At 45.9% G+C, this 17,122-nt stretch overlaps 4 protein-coding genes across 5 annotated transcripts; all 4 read right to left on the bottom strand.

Annotated features, from left to right (window-relative positions):
- Window positions 1-2,265: 2,265 nt before the first annotated feature.
- LOC120655495 (probable glutathione S-transferase GSTU6) lies at window positions 2,266-3,368 on the bottom strand. Its single transcript, XM_039933342.1, has one exon. It carries the CDS (start codon window positions 3,253-3,255, stop codon window positions 2,560-2,562), a length of 696 nt encoding a protein of 231 aa, XP_039789276.1. The 5' UTR covers window positions 3,256-3,368; the 3' UTR covers window positions 2,266-2,559.
- A 1,745-nt stretch (window positions 3,369-5,113) lies between these two features.
- Window positions 5,114-8,352, bottom strand: LOC120655494. 2 transcript variants are annotated; one of them, XM_039933340.1, is made up of 2 exons: window positions 7,735-8,352; window positions 5,114-7,392 (listed from the first exon to the last, which is right to left on the bottom strand). In XM_039933340.1, the coding sequence occupies exon 2, from the start codon at window positions 6,634-6,636 to the stop codon at window positions 5,482-5,484; it is 1,155 nt and encodes a 384-aa protein (XP_039789274.1). In that variant the 5' UTR covers window positions 6,637-7,392; window positions 7,735-8,352; the 3' UTR covers window positions 5,114-5,481. The 2 variants fall into 2 exon arrangements, with proteins under 2 accessions (XP_039789274.1, XP_039789275.1); XM_039933341.1 differs by having other exon boundaries at window positions 5,114-6,767.
- A 2,261-nt stretch (window positions 8,353-10,613) lies between these two features.
- Window positions 10,614-13,927, bottom strand: LOC120653417. Its single transcript, XM_039931167.1, has 7 exons — window positions 13,584-13,927; window positions 13,071-13,471; window positions 12,729-12,803; window positions 12,486-12,619; window positions 11,152-12,251; window positions 10,830-11,078; window positions 10,614-10,749 (listed from the first exon to the last, which is right to left on the bottom strand). The coding sequence occupies exons 1-7, from the start codon at window positions 13,697-13,699 to the stop codon at window positions 10,635-10,637; spliced, it is 2,190 nt and encodes a 729-aa protein (XP_039787101.1). The 5' UTR covers window positions 13,700-13,927; the 3' UTR covers window positions 10,614-10,634.
- A 1,783-nt stretch (window positions 13,928-15,710) lies between these two features.
- LOC120654017 (defensin-like protein CAL1) lies at window positions 15,711-16,275 on the bottom strand. The gene is made up of 2 exons (XM_039931634.1): window positions 16,179-16,275; window positions 15,711-16,058 (listed from the first exon to the last, which is right to left on the bottom strand). Exons 1-2 carry the CDS (start codon window positions 16,246-16,248, stop codon window positions 15,877-15,879), a joined length of 252 nt encoding a protein of 83 aa, XP_039787568.1. The 5' UTR covers window positions 16,249-16,275; the 3' UTR covers window positions 15,711-15,876.
- Window positions 16,276-17,122: the final 847 nt, after the last annotated feature.

Raw genomic sequence — 17,122 nt, 5'->3', positions numbered from 1 at the left:
AGTCTAAACCTACCATGCCTTATGGAATGTAAAATGCCAGGATTATATGGTACTACTCTACTGAGTGCACCGAGGATATTTGCCCTTCCTAATTGCTTCGGGCCCGGCTTTCTTCGCACGGCATGCCCTATCTCGCTTTCTCTCTTTGTCAGCTTCACGTTCGGCCGCCGCCTTACGATCCACCTCCTCCATCCTCTTGCAGATCTCTTCTTGCTCTTTCTTGCGCTTCTCCTCTTGTTGTTCCTCGTGCTTCATTTGGCGCCAACGTTCTGCAGCCCACCTTGCTTGTTGTTCCACAAAGTCCTTTGCCTGCTGCGATTGCACGGTGTCGAACCACTGCATAAAATCACAAAGAGGCAGAGGAGACTTTGTCCAACAAAAGTTAGAATCATAACTCAATGTTAGGTCACAAAGAAAAATAGCGTATGTTGTCCTGCTACCTTGGCCCGGTCTTTGCCGTATCGATTAGGTGGATCATATTTGTAGTTCTCACACATAAAGAACCTCATGCCGTAGTCATCTCCTAAAACCTCAGATTGCATGAAATTGCATAACGAACCGCAGAAGCACATTGGCACATCAATTCCTTCGGGTACGGTGGCTACACACTTACTCCACGGAATGTAGGTTGATCCTGACGAAGACATTGGCGCTATAGTATGGTGTGCCAAATGACGAACAATGATTTAAATAATGCACATATCGTATACCAAATCGATGCGTGAAAATATAGATACTATCATAATTCTATTGTCTTATGCTGCAATATCAATAAGGTATTGTCATAATTCTATTCTAATGCATAATTAATTTAAAAACAAGTCTGTAATAGTACTCAAATTGTAAAACTAAACGAGTGTTCTAAAGCACCAAATCTAATTCAGCTAATCCGCTAATTAAATTAAATTGTTATACAATATCAACGGATTCATACAGAAGTTACCGGTAGATCACAAGTGCAGAATTCGGCAGAGCTTCGCCGCTTTTCTTCTCCTCACCCCTCTTTTTTTCCTGAATTTTTAGGCTCAAATGACAAGGGAATGGCGGCCAGGGCTTATATAGGGTGAGGGACCCTGTCGCCCCTGGGGGGCGATAGGCCCCCTTGCATTTTTTTTGCCAGGGACCTCGTTGCAAATTTGAAGAAAAAAATTACACTTAGGGCTTGTCGCCCTATGGGGGAGCGACCGGGGGTAGTTTTGAAATATTTCAAAACGGACATATATTTTTGAAATTTTGATTTTTTTTAAAATATAAAAAAGAAAAAAGCGCCTGGCTAGGGGCTTTAGCAAGGCCCCAGCTACGCAATCTCATTCCGGGCTTGTGCAGGCTGTCCAGCGCTTGCTGAGGCCAACCGAGCAGATCGCGTCGTCTCGCTCCCATCTCGCATCTCCCTTGTCTGTTGCTAATGGTTCTTTGCAGCCGCCCCCCCCCCCCCCCCCCCCTCCCCGCCTTCTTGCCGAGAGCGACGGGATCTCAACAGCATTTCTTTCCCCTCCCTCTTGCAAACCTTGAAGCATCGTCTGCTGCATGCCGAACGCATTGCATCGGTGGAGGACCCAAACACGAAGACCACGACGTCCACTCTGGTGGAGTGAACCATGATGGTCCACGTAGGTGGATCGACTGAGCCATCCAAAAAGAAAGAGAGAGGGAGATGTATAGGCCTTGGGAAGGACACATAGCCCTGCACTCTCTCGTGGGCCTGCAAAGGACAGCTCGTGGGCCTGAGTATGCAGCACCAGCACATGGGCGTTCACCACGTGCAGTCGAAGGGAAAGGCCCAAAATTTTCCACGTAGCCAACCTGCTCACCACGTAGCCAGCCGCCACCAGGTGTGTCTCGCCGGGTCTTTACTGCAGCGCTGCGAGGGCTACCACAGGCCATGTCGCCATGGAGGAGGGCCATGTCGCCATGGAGGAGGACCACGCCGTCGTCGGGGAAGAGGGCTACGGAGCCGGCACCCGCACCGGGCATGGGATCGCCGGCACCGACGTCAGCAACGCCCACGACACTCTGCGATAGAGGAAGGAATCCCAGAAGGATCCCCTCCGCTGTGTCTGTGTCTCCCGGTGGTGGCCCGTATAGATTGGTGCGGCGTCGAGGTGCGTACTGAGGAGGTCGTGCCATCCCCTCGCCCACGCCATCGCGGTGGCACTCTAAAGTGTGGTAGAAAGAACGATTTCGCACTGAAGGTCGCCGCGGAGCCATCGTCGATGATTGCCCAAGTGAAGAATCTGGGCAACCGCAGCTTTCCTAATTAAGGAGAAAGAGAAAATTTATTTTATTCCATACCTGAGGCTTGCTATGCAAATCCGGCGGCATGAGCACCATCGGTAGTGATGATGCCGGTCACCAAAATAAAAGCAGCCCTTACAATAAGCAGCCCTTGTTTCAGGTACACATTTATTTATTGAGCACACCACCGATCGATTATTAATTGACGGAAGAAAGCAAAACTGAGTGACAGAAGGGATCGAGGCTCGCTCATCGTAGGACGATCGTACACACACGTACGTAACGCGACGAAACGTGATCTCACTTGGAGGAGCACACAACACACTACCGAGCAAGCAGGACCTGCTGGTACGCGAGCACCTTGTCGACGTCGTCCGGCACGACGCCCTTGGCGACGTCGGCGGCGCGGAACCGGTCCTCCCACGCGGCCAGCAGCGGCGTCTTGGCCGGATCAATCAACCTGCGCCCGATGATCTTGCCGAAGGCGCCGAACCACCCCAGGTACCCGCCGAGCACGAGGTCCACGAAGCCGATGCCGTCGCCGCCGAAGAAAGGCTTCCCCTTGGAGCAGTCCCTGAAGGCGCCCTCCAGGGTGTCGAGCGCCTCGCCGGCGCGCGCCACGCCCTCCGCCCACTCGTCCTTGTTCTTATACCTGAACACCATCACGACCCACGCCGACCTCACCTTGTCGTCGATGTACGCCGCCCAGAACCGCGCCGTCGCGCGCTCGTAGGGGTCCGACGGCAGCAGCGCCGGCGTCCCCGCCCACAACTCGTCAATGTACTGCAGGATGATCTGGGACTCGTTGATGGCGCGGCCGCCGTGGAGGAGCACCGGCACTTTCTTGTGCACCGGGTTGGAGCCCACGAGGAGCAAGCTCTTGTTGTACAGGTCCTCCTCCACGTACTCGTAGGACAGGCCTTTCATGTTGAGCGCGATGCGGACAGGGATCACGAACGGGCTCGGCCACACGCCCAGCACCTTCAGCTCGTCGCTGGCTGCGGCTCCCGCTCCCGCCATTGGCAGCTCTAGCTAGCTTTCGGTTCTGTGCTCGACGAGATGCACCGTGCACGCAGAGGATGAGGATCGGGGGTGTGTGTTTTGGCTCTGTGTTGTTCTGCCTGCTGTAAGTGTGCCAGAGCCAATGGGCTTTATATAGGAAGAATGTGAGCAGCGAGCTGTTGCCTTTGGGTACGTTTTACTGTACACGGGAAGCTTCGTTTGAGACTTGTGCACGAATTCTCGATTGCATCTGTACCTGGCCGTCTTGACGGGTATGTTGCGGCTGCGGTGATACATGCATGTGCGTCTGGGAGTCGTGATTTCGACAGCATGGTCGTTGCTCCAGTGGGCCTGTGGCTGCTACTGTTACAGGAGCAAAAGTAGATTTCGACGGCTCTAATTATGGTGAAATCCGGTAGATGCCTTGTTGGCCCGCCCCAGCAAAAGTAGCAGCCACAGGCCCACAGCTGCCAAAGTGCTAACAGCATTTCTTTGAAAAGTACTAGCAGGCTAGCAGCCACAGAATGGTCGTCGTCCTTTCATGGACGAAGGTGCATGCTCTTCCCGCCCTTTTCTTTACCAGTTTAGGAGGTGTTTAGTTGGTAAAAAACTTTGAGTGTAGTACTTTTCGTTTGTTTATCATGGGGTAACTAGGCTCAAAAGATTCGTCTCGCAATTTACAGCCAAACTATGTAATTAGTTATTTTATTTATCTACATTTAATGCTCCATGCATGCGACCAAAGATTCGATGTGATGGAGAATCTTGAAAAAAAATTAGGGTGAAAAATTTTGTGTTCGGCTACTGTAACACTTTTCGTTTGTTTGTGGTAAATATTATCTTACCATGAGATAACTAGGCTCAAAAGATTCGTCTCGCAATTTACAACTAAACTATGCAATTAGTTAATTTATTTACCTATATTTAATGCTTCATGTATGCCACCAAAGATTCGATGTGACGGGAAATCTTAAAAAAAATTTTGCAGAGTGGCCATTGGTATGATGATAAAAAGTTAAATATCCCTGTGCAGCCAGGAGGCCACGGTGTGCCGCTGTGTCTGGCCGCACCCCTGTGGTGGATGTCGGCTCCTGCTTGAGGCGGGTTTGGCGTGGCTTTGGGCAGAACTCTTGCGTTGGATCGGGTAGGGGCGGCAACTACACGCTTTACTACTCAACTAGTGATAAGCGCGCGCTCTCGCGCGCTGTGTGGCACCACATCACAGCAAGGCAAGGAAGAAAGTCTCACGTACGTGATAGGCGCGCGCTAGTCCATGGAGAACCCAATCCTTGCCGCCGGGATGATGATGCCCCTGCAGACGGTGGCGCGTTCCTCGCCACGCTGCGCCGCGAGCGCAGGGCGGAGGCACCGCCGCGTGTTCCGTCGCTTTTCTTTTCTATTTTTTCTTCCATTTTGCTTTGCGTGTGTGAACAGAGACTACCATGGCTACGATGGGGCTCTGCTGCGTGTGTAAACAGAGACATCTTCCACTGCTGCGGTGTGGATCAAAACTCTGACTGACATTGCTTCATTTGAGCTGAACTGGACTGCACTACAATATGCCTTGCCCGGTTGCACTTCAGAGGTTGGTTAGCTCATTGTATTCATAAGTAGTGAAGTTGGGGTTGGGGAAACTTACCATGTAGCAAAAATGACCAACATGTTACTAAGTTCAAATAAGATATTTGTTTCTGGTAATATTTCAACTAAGAAACATGTTGGTTGGTTGAAATCTAGTACACATTACTCACTAATTTCTATTACCGTCTGGTGTTTAGGCTCTGCCCGCTGTCGAATATTTATTTGCAAACTAATACAAACAGCAAACATAACTGCGCAAATGACCATATTAGTTCCTGAGCAGAGATGAATTCTGTACAGATAATAATATTCTAATTGAACAGATTGATCACAGGCATTGTACATTTGTACACAAAGTAGAGAGACATGACCCTGTGATTACTGATTACCCACTCATATTTTTTTCAGTTTCCTCTGCATCTATGTTACCTCACTGCAGAACAGAAGTTCAGAATTACAAAAGTTATGCCAGTAAAGGAATTATTAAGCGTGGTCTACTCAGGCAAACAATAAGAGATCCAAGCACTCTACAAAAGTCACAACTCACAACTAGGTAAGCTTCTGAATCAGCAGATGTATCACAACCATACTGAGATCTTTTCAAGTCAAAGACAGGGAAGGAAATACATACACAAAGTGGATAGCGGTCATACAGTTAAGAGATCATCCATCAAGATTGTCGTCATCCCTCAATGCTGGGAAGACCGGAGGCCAAACCATCATGAAGGGGTTGATATCCAAGAAGCGCCCGTCACGCACCTTCAATTCGTCATACACTTTCTCGCTCCTGCTCTTGAGATGCATATGCATGAGAACCGCACTTGACCTCAGCCACAGGAACACAAGCTCCAGATTATCATCAACTGCCAGCACCAAAACATCCTCACGACGACGGCACGCCTCACGCACAGGAACTCTGTCATGCACCAGCGCCCAGTCATGGGCATCGCTGCTGGTCGTCGGAAGCTGCCAGATGCTGAGCAGATCCCCTTCAGCGTGGATGAGGAACAGCATCGAACCCTCCTCGCCACTTGAGAGCGTGAAGTTGTCCGTGCTCACTCTTTCCGGCAGCTGGAGAAGAGAGCCCTCCGCGGCGTTCATATCCAACCGGAGAATACGCCCAGACTTGGTCAAGCTGTAGATCTTGCCTCGGACTGGTGGAAGCGTGTACGCGATTGGAGGCAATGTCTCCGGGAGATCTATCACCGCAGTGCGGCGGACGACCCAGGCGCCAGATCCTGAAGCGAGCAGATCCACTTGGAGCTTTGCTTTCGTACTCGTACCAAGAGGCAGCATCAATACCGCGACGGCGCCGCCGCCGGCGGCTTTTTCGGGGAGGAAGAACCATATCAGACTCCGCTTCGGCGCCGGCGGGAGGACGGTCTTCCCATGCGCAGGGCGCAGCGGGCTGAGCACCGCGTGTCGGCAGGCCGTGGGGTCGAAGTCCGTGACGAGGAGGCGCCCGTTCCGGCAGTCGCTGATGAAGAACTGGCCCGCGGCTGCGCCCGCGCGGCGGATCGCGGTGGCGAGCTCCGGGGCCCGCGAGACGGGCACGAACCGAGGGGCCCGCGCGCCCAGTTCCCTGAGGTAGAAGCCGAGGAGCGCGGGCGGGTGGAGGCGGCGGAAGCGGCGGAGGAAGGCGGGGTCGGAGGCGTGCCGGAGCCAGCGCCTGGAGACGAGGGCGGCGCGGACGAGGGTAGTGGGGAAGGCGAGGCGCAGCAGGATCTCACGGAGGAGGTCGTCGTCGCCGAGCACCGCTGAGATCGCGGCCGACGGCGGCACTGCGGTGGGCTTCGTGCTCTCCCTCTCGGTTTCCATCGCGGCCAGGCTTGAGCTAATCGGTGCCGGGATTCGGAGAGCGGCGGCGACGAATTCTTGAGTACAGCAAGGAAGAAGACGCCGTGCAAATGAGGGGAAGAGGAAGCCATTGTGTTTCGCATTCTTCTGTGCTGTGTTGAGACAAGTACGTGTTTAGCTTTCCACCGCGAAGTTTGTTTTTCCGACTTCAAAATTAATGGCAAATATATCCTTGTGTTGCCACAGTAAATGATCTTATATATTATAAATATTATTATTCGATATAAATTTTCGTATCTTTCTATATTTTTATTGTACTAGTAAAATGTACGTGCTGCCGCACGTATTTTGAAAAATCTTTAAGACTGGTGGATCCATCATACTTATAATTTGATTATTGTGATAAACTATTGATCCAGCCTATAAACTATTGATGGAACCTATAATTTGATTATTGTGATAAAGAAAACTTGAATCAGATGACAATTCTTCTACACAAAACTATACAAAGATTAGTAGTTTAAATTTTTGTTGCCCCAAAAGTAAAACCTCACTAATATTGCAAACTTGCACATAGTAAGATGTGGGCCCTATGTATGATCACTAAGTGGCTTTCTTGAAGGATGGGATTTTTATTCCTACTGGCAATATGTAGGAACTATAAGAAAAAAGGCAAAAAAAAATTCAACAAATTCAGATTATTCTAGCTTTGTAGTACACTTGATCTAATCTGAAGGTAGTTGTAGCCTTTTCTTACTCATCTTCCGAACCCCAATCCTGAAAGTTTCCATGATTTTTCAGATTGGAAATATAAAACATAGAGAATGGCATATTAACTGCAGATATAGTAGTTTGTTTCCGTGGATGAGTGTAGCAGATTACTTCATCTTGATTGTAGGAATATAACATGACATCTTAATCTGAATTCATTAAATCCTAAATTATCAAGCACATTACTTAGGAAGGCACACTCTGTTGCTCATGAAAAACTGAGGATCCATGAAATTATCATGATATGAAACCGAGAAGATGAGAAGTATTATTAACAAATTTCATTCAGTCAACTTACGTGCCTAACCAGATTTCTAGACCCGAAGAAAAAAAAAGGGCAGAAATTACCTGTTCATTTGCAACTCAGTAATCCACAAGCAAGCACACAAGCAGCTCTAGCTTCCAGCAAAGCACGAGAGCACCACGAGCTCCTTCTCTGCAACAAATCAGCGGCACGGGTGGCAACAGCTCCGCCGGCAGGATGCTGCTGGGTGGCGAAGGGTCATGGCAACGCGGCAGCAGGCGAAGCGGAAGGCATCCCCTCTCTCTCCCCCCATGCGCCCCGCCCGCTCCGAACACCTCTTCCCCTCTAAGCGCCGGTTGGCCGGCTGGCGCCTAATCGCCGCTGTAGCCCATCCGTCCCCCTCTTCCCTCGTTCCTCTCGACGAGCAAGGCTCGCTGGCCGCCTCCGAATGCGCAGGTGGCTCGCCGCCCTCGGGCCAGCCGGCGGCTCGCCGCGCCCGAGACGTCAGCCCCCAAATCCGCTGCTTCTTGCCACATCCGAAGTCCGCTGTCGGCTCGCCGCCCTAGGGTCGGCCGCACCTTCTCCTCACCGAGCGTGCCACCGTGGGGGCCCCCTCCTAGTCCTGAGTCTGGGCGATGGCAGAGGCGGGGAAGCACGGCGTGCTAGGTGAGTTGGGGGAGCGGCACGGGCGGGACAGCGGAGCTGCACCGCGCTGCAAGACCGGGCGATGGCGATGGCGATGGCGATGGTAGGGAAGCGGCACGGGTACGCGGGCGGGTACGGTGGACAGGCGGTGAAAAAAAAATTAAGTTTTTGACAGAAACTCCCCAACATGCGATTTTTATGGGTCTCCACTCCTTCCCAACTCCCTCGGGCCTGGCAGGTGTGTCCGGTGTGAGGAGTAAGACGAACCCAATATGGATGAGAAATGTTTTCAATTGATTTCGATCAATATAATACAGAAGATAGATTCAGATCCGTTTAAGTCAGTATTGTGTTGTTCGGTTCTCAACTTCTTATTATACCCAATGCATAGATTCAAATCCGTTTAAGTCACAGTATTGTGTTGTTGTTCGGTTCTCAACTTCTTATTATACCCAATGCTCAAAAAAATTCTTATTATACCCCCACGGTGGGTGATATATGTTGGATCAAACTATAACTTTTAGTCGTTGGTTATAGACACGTGTTTAGCGAAGTTTATACTATAAGTGAACAGTATGAAATTAAAGGTTGGTACTTCGCCGTTCCAAATTTTGGTTAGTTTTGATTTTCTCTCTCTATATTTACATTTTTGCTACAGTGATATTTTGCTAAATATACACTCGATCTACAATTAGACATTCGGAATTGAGGAATTCGCAATAATCTTGAAGGAAATTGATGTAGTCAATTGTTGTCACGTGCACATTTCCTATCAGCTCCGTGTACACCATTGCCACGACTCAAAAATTCTCTGACTGTATTTTTTTTCCTTTCTATCTACCAGATCAGATAAATGGATTAGATGTAAACCTATGTAAATAGATTCGGCTTGAGCCCAACGGACTAAGCCTAGCCCAACCCTAATTTAGGGCTTTATTTTATTGAACCAAAACAATAACACTATTTATTTTTTGAAAACGTTCAACTTACTCACTTTAAATATAGCCAAATCTAAATAACCTCCTAAACTATAACTTGATTCTATTTACCCCCTGAACTATACAATTTAGTTCACTTTACCCCAAATATAATTTATCTTTTTTTATTTTCCATGCATAAGTTAAATAAAATTCAAATATTGCATGATAGTATTGGGCATCACAGTGCATATTAAAAAAATTAGTTATAATTATTTTATTATTATTTTTATATAATTAAAAATTAAACTCCAATGATTAATTTATTATTAACTATATAATCTATTAAAATAATAATAAATAATTATGATATATTTTCTAGCATATGTTATGATGTGTAATGTTATTTCTAGAATTTCAACTAAAAACTCCACCTATGCATTGAGAAATAAATTGATATTTTTTATTATCCAGCGCATGAAATGCTTAGATCTAAGACGACACTGTAGGTAGGAGGCATTCTATTTACGTCAATATTATTAAATTGGTATACGTTATCTGTACCGAGCATGTGTGTTGTGCCCTTGTATTTTCTCTCAGCTTTCTCATGTGTGGTATTTTAGTTTTGGGAAAAGTCCGGTTTACACCCTCGAGTTATCGCAAAAATCTGATTTTCAATCTTAAACTACAAAACCGTATAAGATAAACCATTCAACTATTGGAACCGGAGAAATTTGACCCGGTGGTTGCGAAGGTGGTTTTGTATTTATAAAAAAATTAAAAGGAAATATATCAGGTGCAAACCAATCTCTCTCCGTGCAAACTCCAATTTGAGCCACCGGATCCACATCCAAGGGGCAAGGGGGAATTGTGTAATTTTACAATTAACCACCCACCCTTAAATTAGGTAATTACACTTTTGCAAATCCCCCTCCCACTCCCTCTGCGAGAAAATTGGTATTTGATACCTCTCACAAGTGGGCTTCGCCGAAATGTACCCTTTAGAGTGGGCTTCGCTGGAAAGGGCTTATCAAATGGGATCAAACTGCTAGAAAGGACTATAGGGATTTTGTAACTTTATTTACACAGGTTGAGTCAACATGAGCATACAACATTACTACTTTGCCCCTGCCCAGTTTGTAACCGACCGGATCCCTTCTTAACGTTATTTTTTCCCGTTTGGACGTACAGGTGTTGTAAAAAAAAAAGAAAGAAAGGCCAAGCGGCATCCTGGACACCTCCAGATGCTAGCCGCACATCCCTGTCCTCACAAAGCCAATTTTTCTGATTGATTGGAAACCTGGAATTTGATATAGGTGCAAATTGTCATTGAAGAACATAGACTACTTGTTCAATTCACATCTCACATAGACAATATGTGAACAAGAACATACGAAAAAGATACATGCACAGTGAATGCACAAATATTTTTAGTTCTCATTTCACTTGGTCTTCAACTTCCTTGGAATCAGCTTTTTTGCTGGTGATCTCTTGGGGGGTGAATTTTGCATGGTTGCCTGCTCACCTCCACCTTCTCCCATTAGCATAGCAAGTCGACTGCAAAAGTGATATTGTCAGACATATTTCAGCTTTTAATTACATCAACACAACATCAATAAATTGATAGTATTCCTAACCTTCTAGTCAGCCTGTGGGGGCTGGCTTGCATTATTGACTCTTTAGTTGGCTTTGATGGACTTCGGACAGCAACAATGTTTTCCTGGGCATTTGGGGCTGCACCATTGTCATCTATATTTGCTTCATTTTCATGTACATTTGGGGCTGCACCATTGTCATCTATATTTGTCTTGGTCTTTTGCTTTTTCTGGCTTGGTACTTTAGCTTTGTCACCATACTTGGTGGTGTTCTTTCTTGGCTTTCTCTTCCTGCAAAATCAATTAAAATGGTTGTAGCTAGTTTGGCACAGCAATGAATTAAAGAGATGTATTGTGTACTTGCCTTTTCTTTGTGCCATTAAGTCGGCACTTGTAGCTAGTTTCACCGTGACCCAACTCTCCACATCCGTTGCACCTTCTTTTGCCTCTAATCATCTTCTTTTTAAATTTGTCAGCCTCCTTGGCATCCTCCTTGTCAGCCTCATTAGCAGCCTCCTTGTCAACCTCCTTGGCAGCCTCCTTGGCATCCCTTTTTCCTTTGCTGCCTCCACCCTCTAGGAAGCCTTTGATCCTCAGTTTTCTGTACCTTCCTGCAGTCTTTTTATCTAGTGGTGCTCCAACCACAAAAGGCAAATCCACATTTGGCCAATGCGTCCGGTCAGGCAATGGCTCAATTATTGTATAGTATGCATTTTTGAATCTCTGAACTGAGTAGTACTCATTCACAAAATCCTCCAATTTCACATCCAAAGCTTGTTGTGCCGTAATCAAAGCTAAAGCATGCTGACAAGGCTTACCAGTGTGTTGCCACTCGAGACATGTGCACTCATTCAAATATGGCTTCACAACATGCCTATTATGAGTTGTGGTGCTGTCCCATACCTCAGCAACCAAACTATCAGCCTTCACAACATACAAGTGTCCTAATCCTCTTGTCTTCATTTTTAGTTGATGCAGGACAGCGGGTAGTATTTTCCCATGAAGCTTTTCTGCAATCCTTCTCCTCTTGTTCCACAAAATCATTATCATCTCTCTAATCTTGTCTGCAAACTCAACAACAGGAAGGTCCTTCCAATCTTTAATCCAATTATTAAAACATTCGGCAAGATTGTTGGTAACATAATCACATTTGATAGCAGGGTCAAAGGCACTCCTCATCCACTTTAACTTATGATGATCGTACAGCCAATGCAATATTTCAGTGGAAGACTCTACAACAGAATTGAAGAAATACTGAAACACTTGAACTCTGTACGCTCTTGCTGCAGGATACATTTTTGAGTAAGCATCCCCACCCCACCTCTTTATAAAATTCTGCATTAGATGTCTAAAGCATTCTCTTTGTTCAGCATTAGGAAACACATCCTTAACTGCCTTTTCAAGGCCTTTGCATGCATCTGTGCAAATAGCAAGTACAGGAATATCACCTAAAGCATTATGTAACTGTGTCATGAACCAAGTCCAATTATCTGTTGTTTCACCATCTATGAATCCAAAGGCAACTGGATACATCCAGTTATGGCCATCTATAGCAGTGGCTGCAGCTAAATGTCCATTCCACCTACCATTGAGTGCTGTTGAATCTATGCTGAGATATGGCCTGCATCCATTTCGGAAACCCTCTATGCAAGGCCCCAATGCACAAAAGAACCTATGGAAATACACGTTTTCATCTACCTGTTGAATGCCAATCTCGATGACACTACCAGGTGACCTCTTCATGACCTCAGCCTTCCAATTAAACAACATCTGAAAGCTGTCCTCCCAGCTGCCATATAACTTTTTCAGAGCTATTTGTCTTCCCTTGCAAACTGTGTCATAATGAATTACACATTTATGGTCATCTTGTAGCTTGTCCCTCAACTCTTTAGGTCCCATATTTGTATGTTTTCTAAGGATGACAACAGCCTTTGAAGCTACCCAAGCACTTGTAGGTGTAGTAGTCCGCCTCCTTGCACTGGATGTACAATTGTGTCCAGCAATCAAAGTTGTCACCTGCAACCAATAACCAAATGAAAACAATTAACAACAGCTCATAACTCATAACTAAACAATAAGCACATTGTAATCAGTAAATAAATACCATTATAGTCTTCCGATCTGGCTGTCTGTTCCCAATAAGATGCCATGGGCATCCTTCAACTCTACAGTCAGCAACATATTTTTTGGGGCATGTTTTAACAATTTTTAATTCAAATTCCTCATTTATCGCAAACTGTCTTACTGCCAACCTAAACTCCTCCATGGACGGGTAAACGGTACCCAGATCCATGCTAGGCTTGTTTGGGTCATATAAGATCATCCTCTCCCCTGGCATGTCATCATCAACAGGAATGGCGGCACCATGTGTATCTTCCATAGCAGGAGCTTTTCTTTTATCACCATCAGCACTAGCTGCTGCGACAGCCTCCTTAGCAGCCTGCTCGGCCTTATCATCCTCATCCCTTAAACCCAAAAGCACATACATCTGGTCTTCATCAATGAGTTCCATCCTTCCCTCTTCTTCATCTTGCCTCTCAACAATCTGCAGTGTATCCCAATCAACAAGCTGTCCTTGGTGTGGGTGTTCCGCATTTTGGAAAGTATTATCACCACCACTACCACCACCACCATCAGCAAGAGGACTCACGACAGCTAAACTAGGCTCAGGCTCCCCATCGAGCCTGGATAAAATATTTGATAAGTAAAATGAAGTTAGATGTCTAATTTCCATAAATTTTATGTGGAACTACTCAAGTTATCTGCTACTATAGTAATCTATTGCATGTTACCCACCTTGCAGACACAGAGATGTTTTCTGGATCAGATATCTCTGAAGAAAGTAGTTCAAGCCAGTTGAATTCCATGGGCCTCCAAACTCTAGGGTTGATGAGCACAGCGGTCGGATTCATAGGTCCTGGCAAATTGAATCAAATGCACAAAATCAAAGCAAATCTGAGTACACACCTCAAGATCGAAATGAGTTCAACGCGCCATGGCCGCCGCCCGCGTGCAGAAGCGCCACCATGCCGGAGCTGCGGGCCCAAATCCGGCAGGACGAGCGCGGCGCTGCAGGCCCAAATCCGGGGCCGGACACGCGCGCCGGAGGCGGAGACAGGGACGGGCCGGGGCGCTGCCGCGCCGGGCGAGGACGGGGCGGTCGGAGAGGTCGGCGCCGGCGCAGCAAGCGGCGGCCCTCAACTCCCTTTCTCCTTTGTTGCGAGCGCACGAACGAGACTACGAGAGAACAGAGCCCCGTCCAACAAAACGGATCTCAAGCTGGTCAGGGGCAAAAGAGTAATATCCCATGTTCATGTTGACTCCAATGATATAAAAAAAATTAGAAAATCCCCAGAGTCCTTCTCGGCAGTTTGGTTCTCTTTGATGTACCCTTTTGAGCGAAGCCCACTCCAAACGGGACATTTCAGCGAAGCCCACCTTCGAGAGGCATCGAATACCAATTTTCTCCTCCCTCTGCACCCCCCTTGGATGTTGATCCGGTGGTCTAGATTAGAGTTTGCGCGGTTTGCCCGGAGATGTTGGTTTGCACATGATATGTTCCCAAATTAAAAAATTCTAGTGAGATCTATAAAATTAAAAGTAATTTATTTTAAAATAGAAAAATATGAAATTAGTATCAATTTTTCTAAAATATAATTTATCTATTATTGCATTATTTGAATCTTATTTATTCAAAAATAATAGGCATAACTACAAGCAATCAAATACTATGAACATAAAAAAATGGATACGAATAAATGATAAAGTATAGTGCCAATAGATAGGTTACATTTTTAGAAAAATTTTGATACCTATTTTATATTTTTTTATTTAAAAGGAATTACTTATGAATTTTTTAATTTAAATTTGAATATTTTAATTTTCATAAAATGGAAAACCACCTTCAAAGCCACCTAAAGGGCAAATTTGCCTGGTTTCGATAGTTGAATGGTCTATCTTATACGGTTTTGTAGTTTAAAGTTGAAAATCTGACTTTTGGGATAGTTCAAGAGTGTAAACTAGATTTTTGCCTTTAGATTTTAGTAGAGCATTCGTGAACAAGAGTAGGTTCCACGAATAAAAAAGTTGCTAAATAACCTGATGGAATGCAATGCAAGTTATCAAAGTATAGATTCCTCAAAAAGTTATTCAAGTCTATCAGAATTTCTATTAACTGACGTATAATTTTTTTTCATATAGTGTAGTGTCGTTCTGACATTTGCTTGTCTTGTGGGGGTGTCTCCAAGAGGCATCCTACCTGTTCGGTGGATATATATTGTACACAATACATCAATGAGAATCAATCATTCCTATTCTACTCTTACTTCTAACAGAGACCACCCCATTATATATAAGATTATGGATTAATTGTCTCCTTAGCACAAATACTTATGCGTGATTTTTTCCAACAAATGCCATGTCGTTTTCTCTAAGAAAAAACATATACCTCTCATATACTACTATTACCTGAAGTTTCGTCAGAAAAAAAAGTGATCTGAACATTCATTAAAAAAAAAGGTGATCCAATAGGGTGGATCCCTTCCTACTAGGCGAAGCATAGTACCCGCGCCTGCATGCTTTCCGAATAGACTCTATGGGGAACATGTAGCTTATTGTAATGCTGCTAAATGCAATAAATTTTTTCTTTGTTTGTTCAATATCGAGGAAATTGACAGTTGTATGGGAAAAGAATCAACCGATTTTCAGTTTCAGAAATTTGCACTACTGCTTTAATCTCAACATTCAATTGGCTATGGAAAAAAAGCTGAAATTCTAAAGAAAATCCTCTGCTTACAGACTACAGTCAAAGTAGGGAATAATTTTTTGCACGCTATTGCAAATTTGCATGATCCTGAATGTGACATTATCAGCGACATAGGTGAACCCGTGTGCATTGATACATAACGCCGATGGAAAATAAGGGATTATATATTGTAAATTTCTTCATGGACAAAGAAGGAAAGTGTCCCAGCCAGCACGGACGAACACCCCGGATATCCTGCTGGCCGGGCCTCACGGACGAGAACAAATAACGTAATCGACATGGCTGCTTGCCGTTCCGGCGGCAGAGATGGGCGGCGTGCGTGCACTAGCAGACCACCTTGCAGAAGCACTTCCTGGTGGCGCCGTGCATCTTGCACTCGCCGCTGGGGAAGTTCTCAGACTTGCACACGCTGGCGCAGTTCTCGCTGCTGAAGCACATGCCCTTGAACGTGTGGCTCTGCGACAGGCAGTGCGTCTCATCTGCGACCACCCTCGCAGTCACCGTCTCTGCACGCAGTTCAAATTAAAGATCTGATATGGTAAGGTATATATGTAATAAAATGACTGACGAATAAATATAGTACATTGATCGTGAACACCAAGAACTGTTTAATGGATGGTCACCACCTGTGGCGGCGACGACGAGGAGGACGACGACGAAGAGGACGGGTGCGGCCATGCGGCGAGACAGCGCCATCTCCTTTACCCAAAACTGAACGATCGACAGACACTGCAAGCTTGATGTGGAAGATGGACTTAATTTGTGGGAACCGGGGAGCGATGGGTCTATAAAAAGGGCTGAGATTAGCCAGCAGTGTTTAATTTTGGAAGGGATAAATATAACAGCGGGGTTACGGACAGTCACAGAATGCACGGCTGCTGCTGCTGATCAGGGATGGCCGTTCAATTATTATTGGCTCCTCCAGACACGGCTGCTGGGTTTTCAACTGTGGCCATTCAATTAATTATTGAACGACGGTGGAGCTATGAATGCTAGCTTGCTTGGGCAAGTATACGTCAACAGCTGCACGCGAAGTGTTCAAATAAATTTGTTAAATTTTGAGAAGATGGGGGAAAAGATGAATGAGTTTATGTCACTGCACAAACATGCATACCGTTGTTACATTGTATACAATAATGTAGCCAGTAAGCCACATGCATACCATTGCATGCTTTTGGCCGCAAACACAGCTAGAGAATTGATCTCTAGTACCGATAAGGAACCCCTCCTTAGTACTGGGCGTCTGCTAATTGACCTCTAGTACCATTCAGGAACTCCTCTTTAGTATCGGGCACCGGACCGATACCGGTTGTTCGATACTAAATGAGATGTCATTTAGTACCGGTCAAAATGCCCGACTCTAAATGACTTTGCATCCAAAAAATAAAGAAAAAATTGGGGAAACATACGGGAGGCCCCGAACACACGTACTTTTGCAAGTCATGCGTAATATGCACATGCGCGGTTCGCACGAACCTTACTTACCATCTCACCAACATAGCACATGGGATGGAGGTAGATATGCTTTCCTTTTGAAGTAACCCGTGGAGGACCATTTAGTACAGGATCA

The sequence above is a fragment of the Panicum virgatum genome, chromosome 1N (assembly GCF_016808335.1).
Source record: "Panicum virgatum strain AP13 chromosome 1N, P.virgatum_v5, whole genome shotgun sequence".
Taxonomy (NCBI): Eukaryota; Viridiplantae; Streptophyta; class Magnoliopsida; order Poales; family Poaceae; genus Panicum; species Panicum virgatum.
This window is presented reverse-complemented; position numbering and strand designations above follow the sequence as displayed.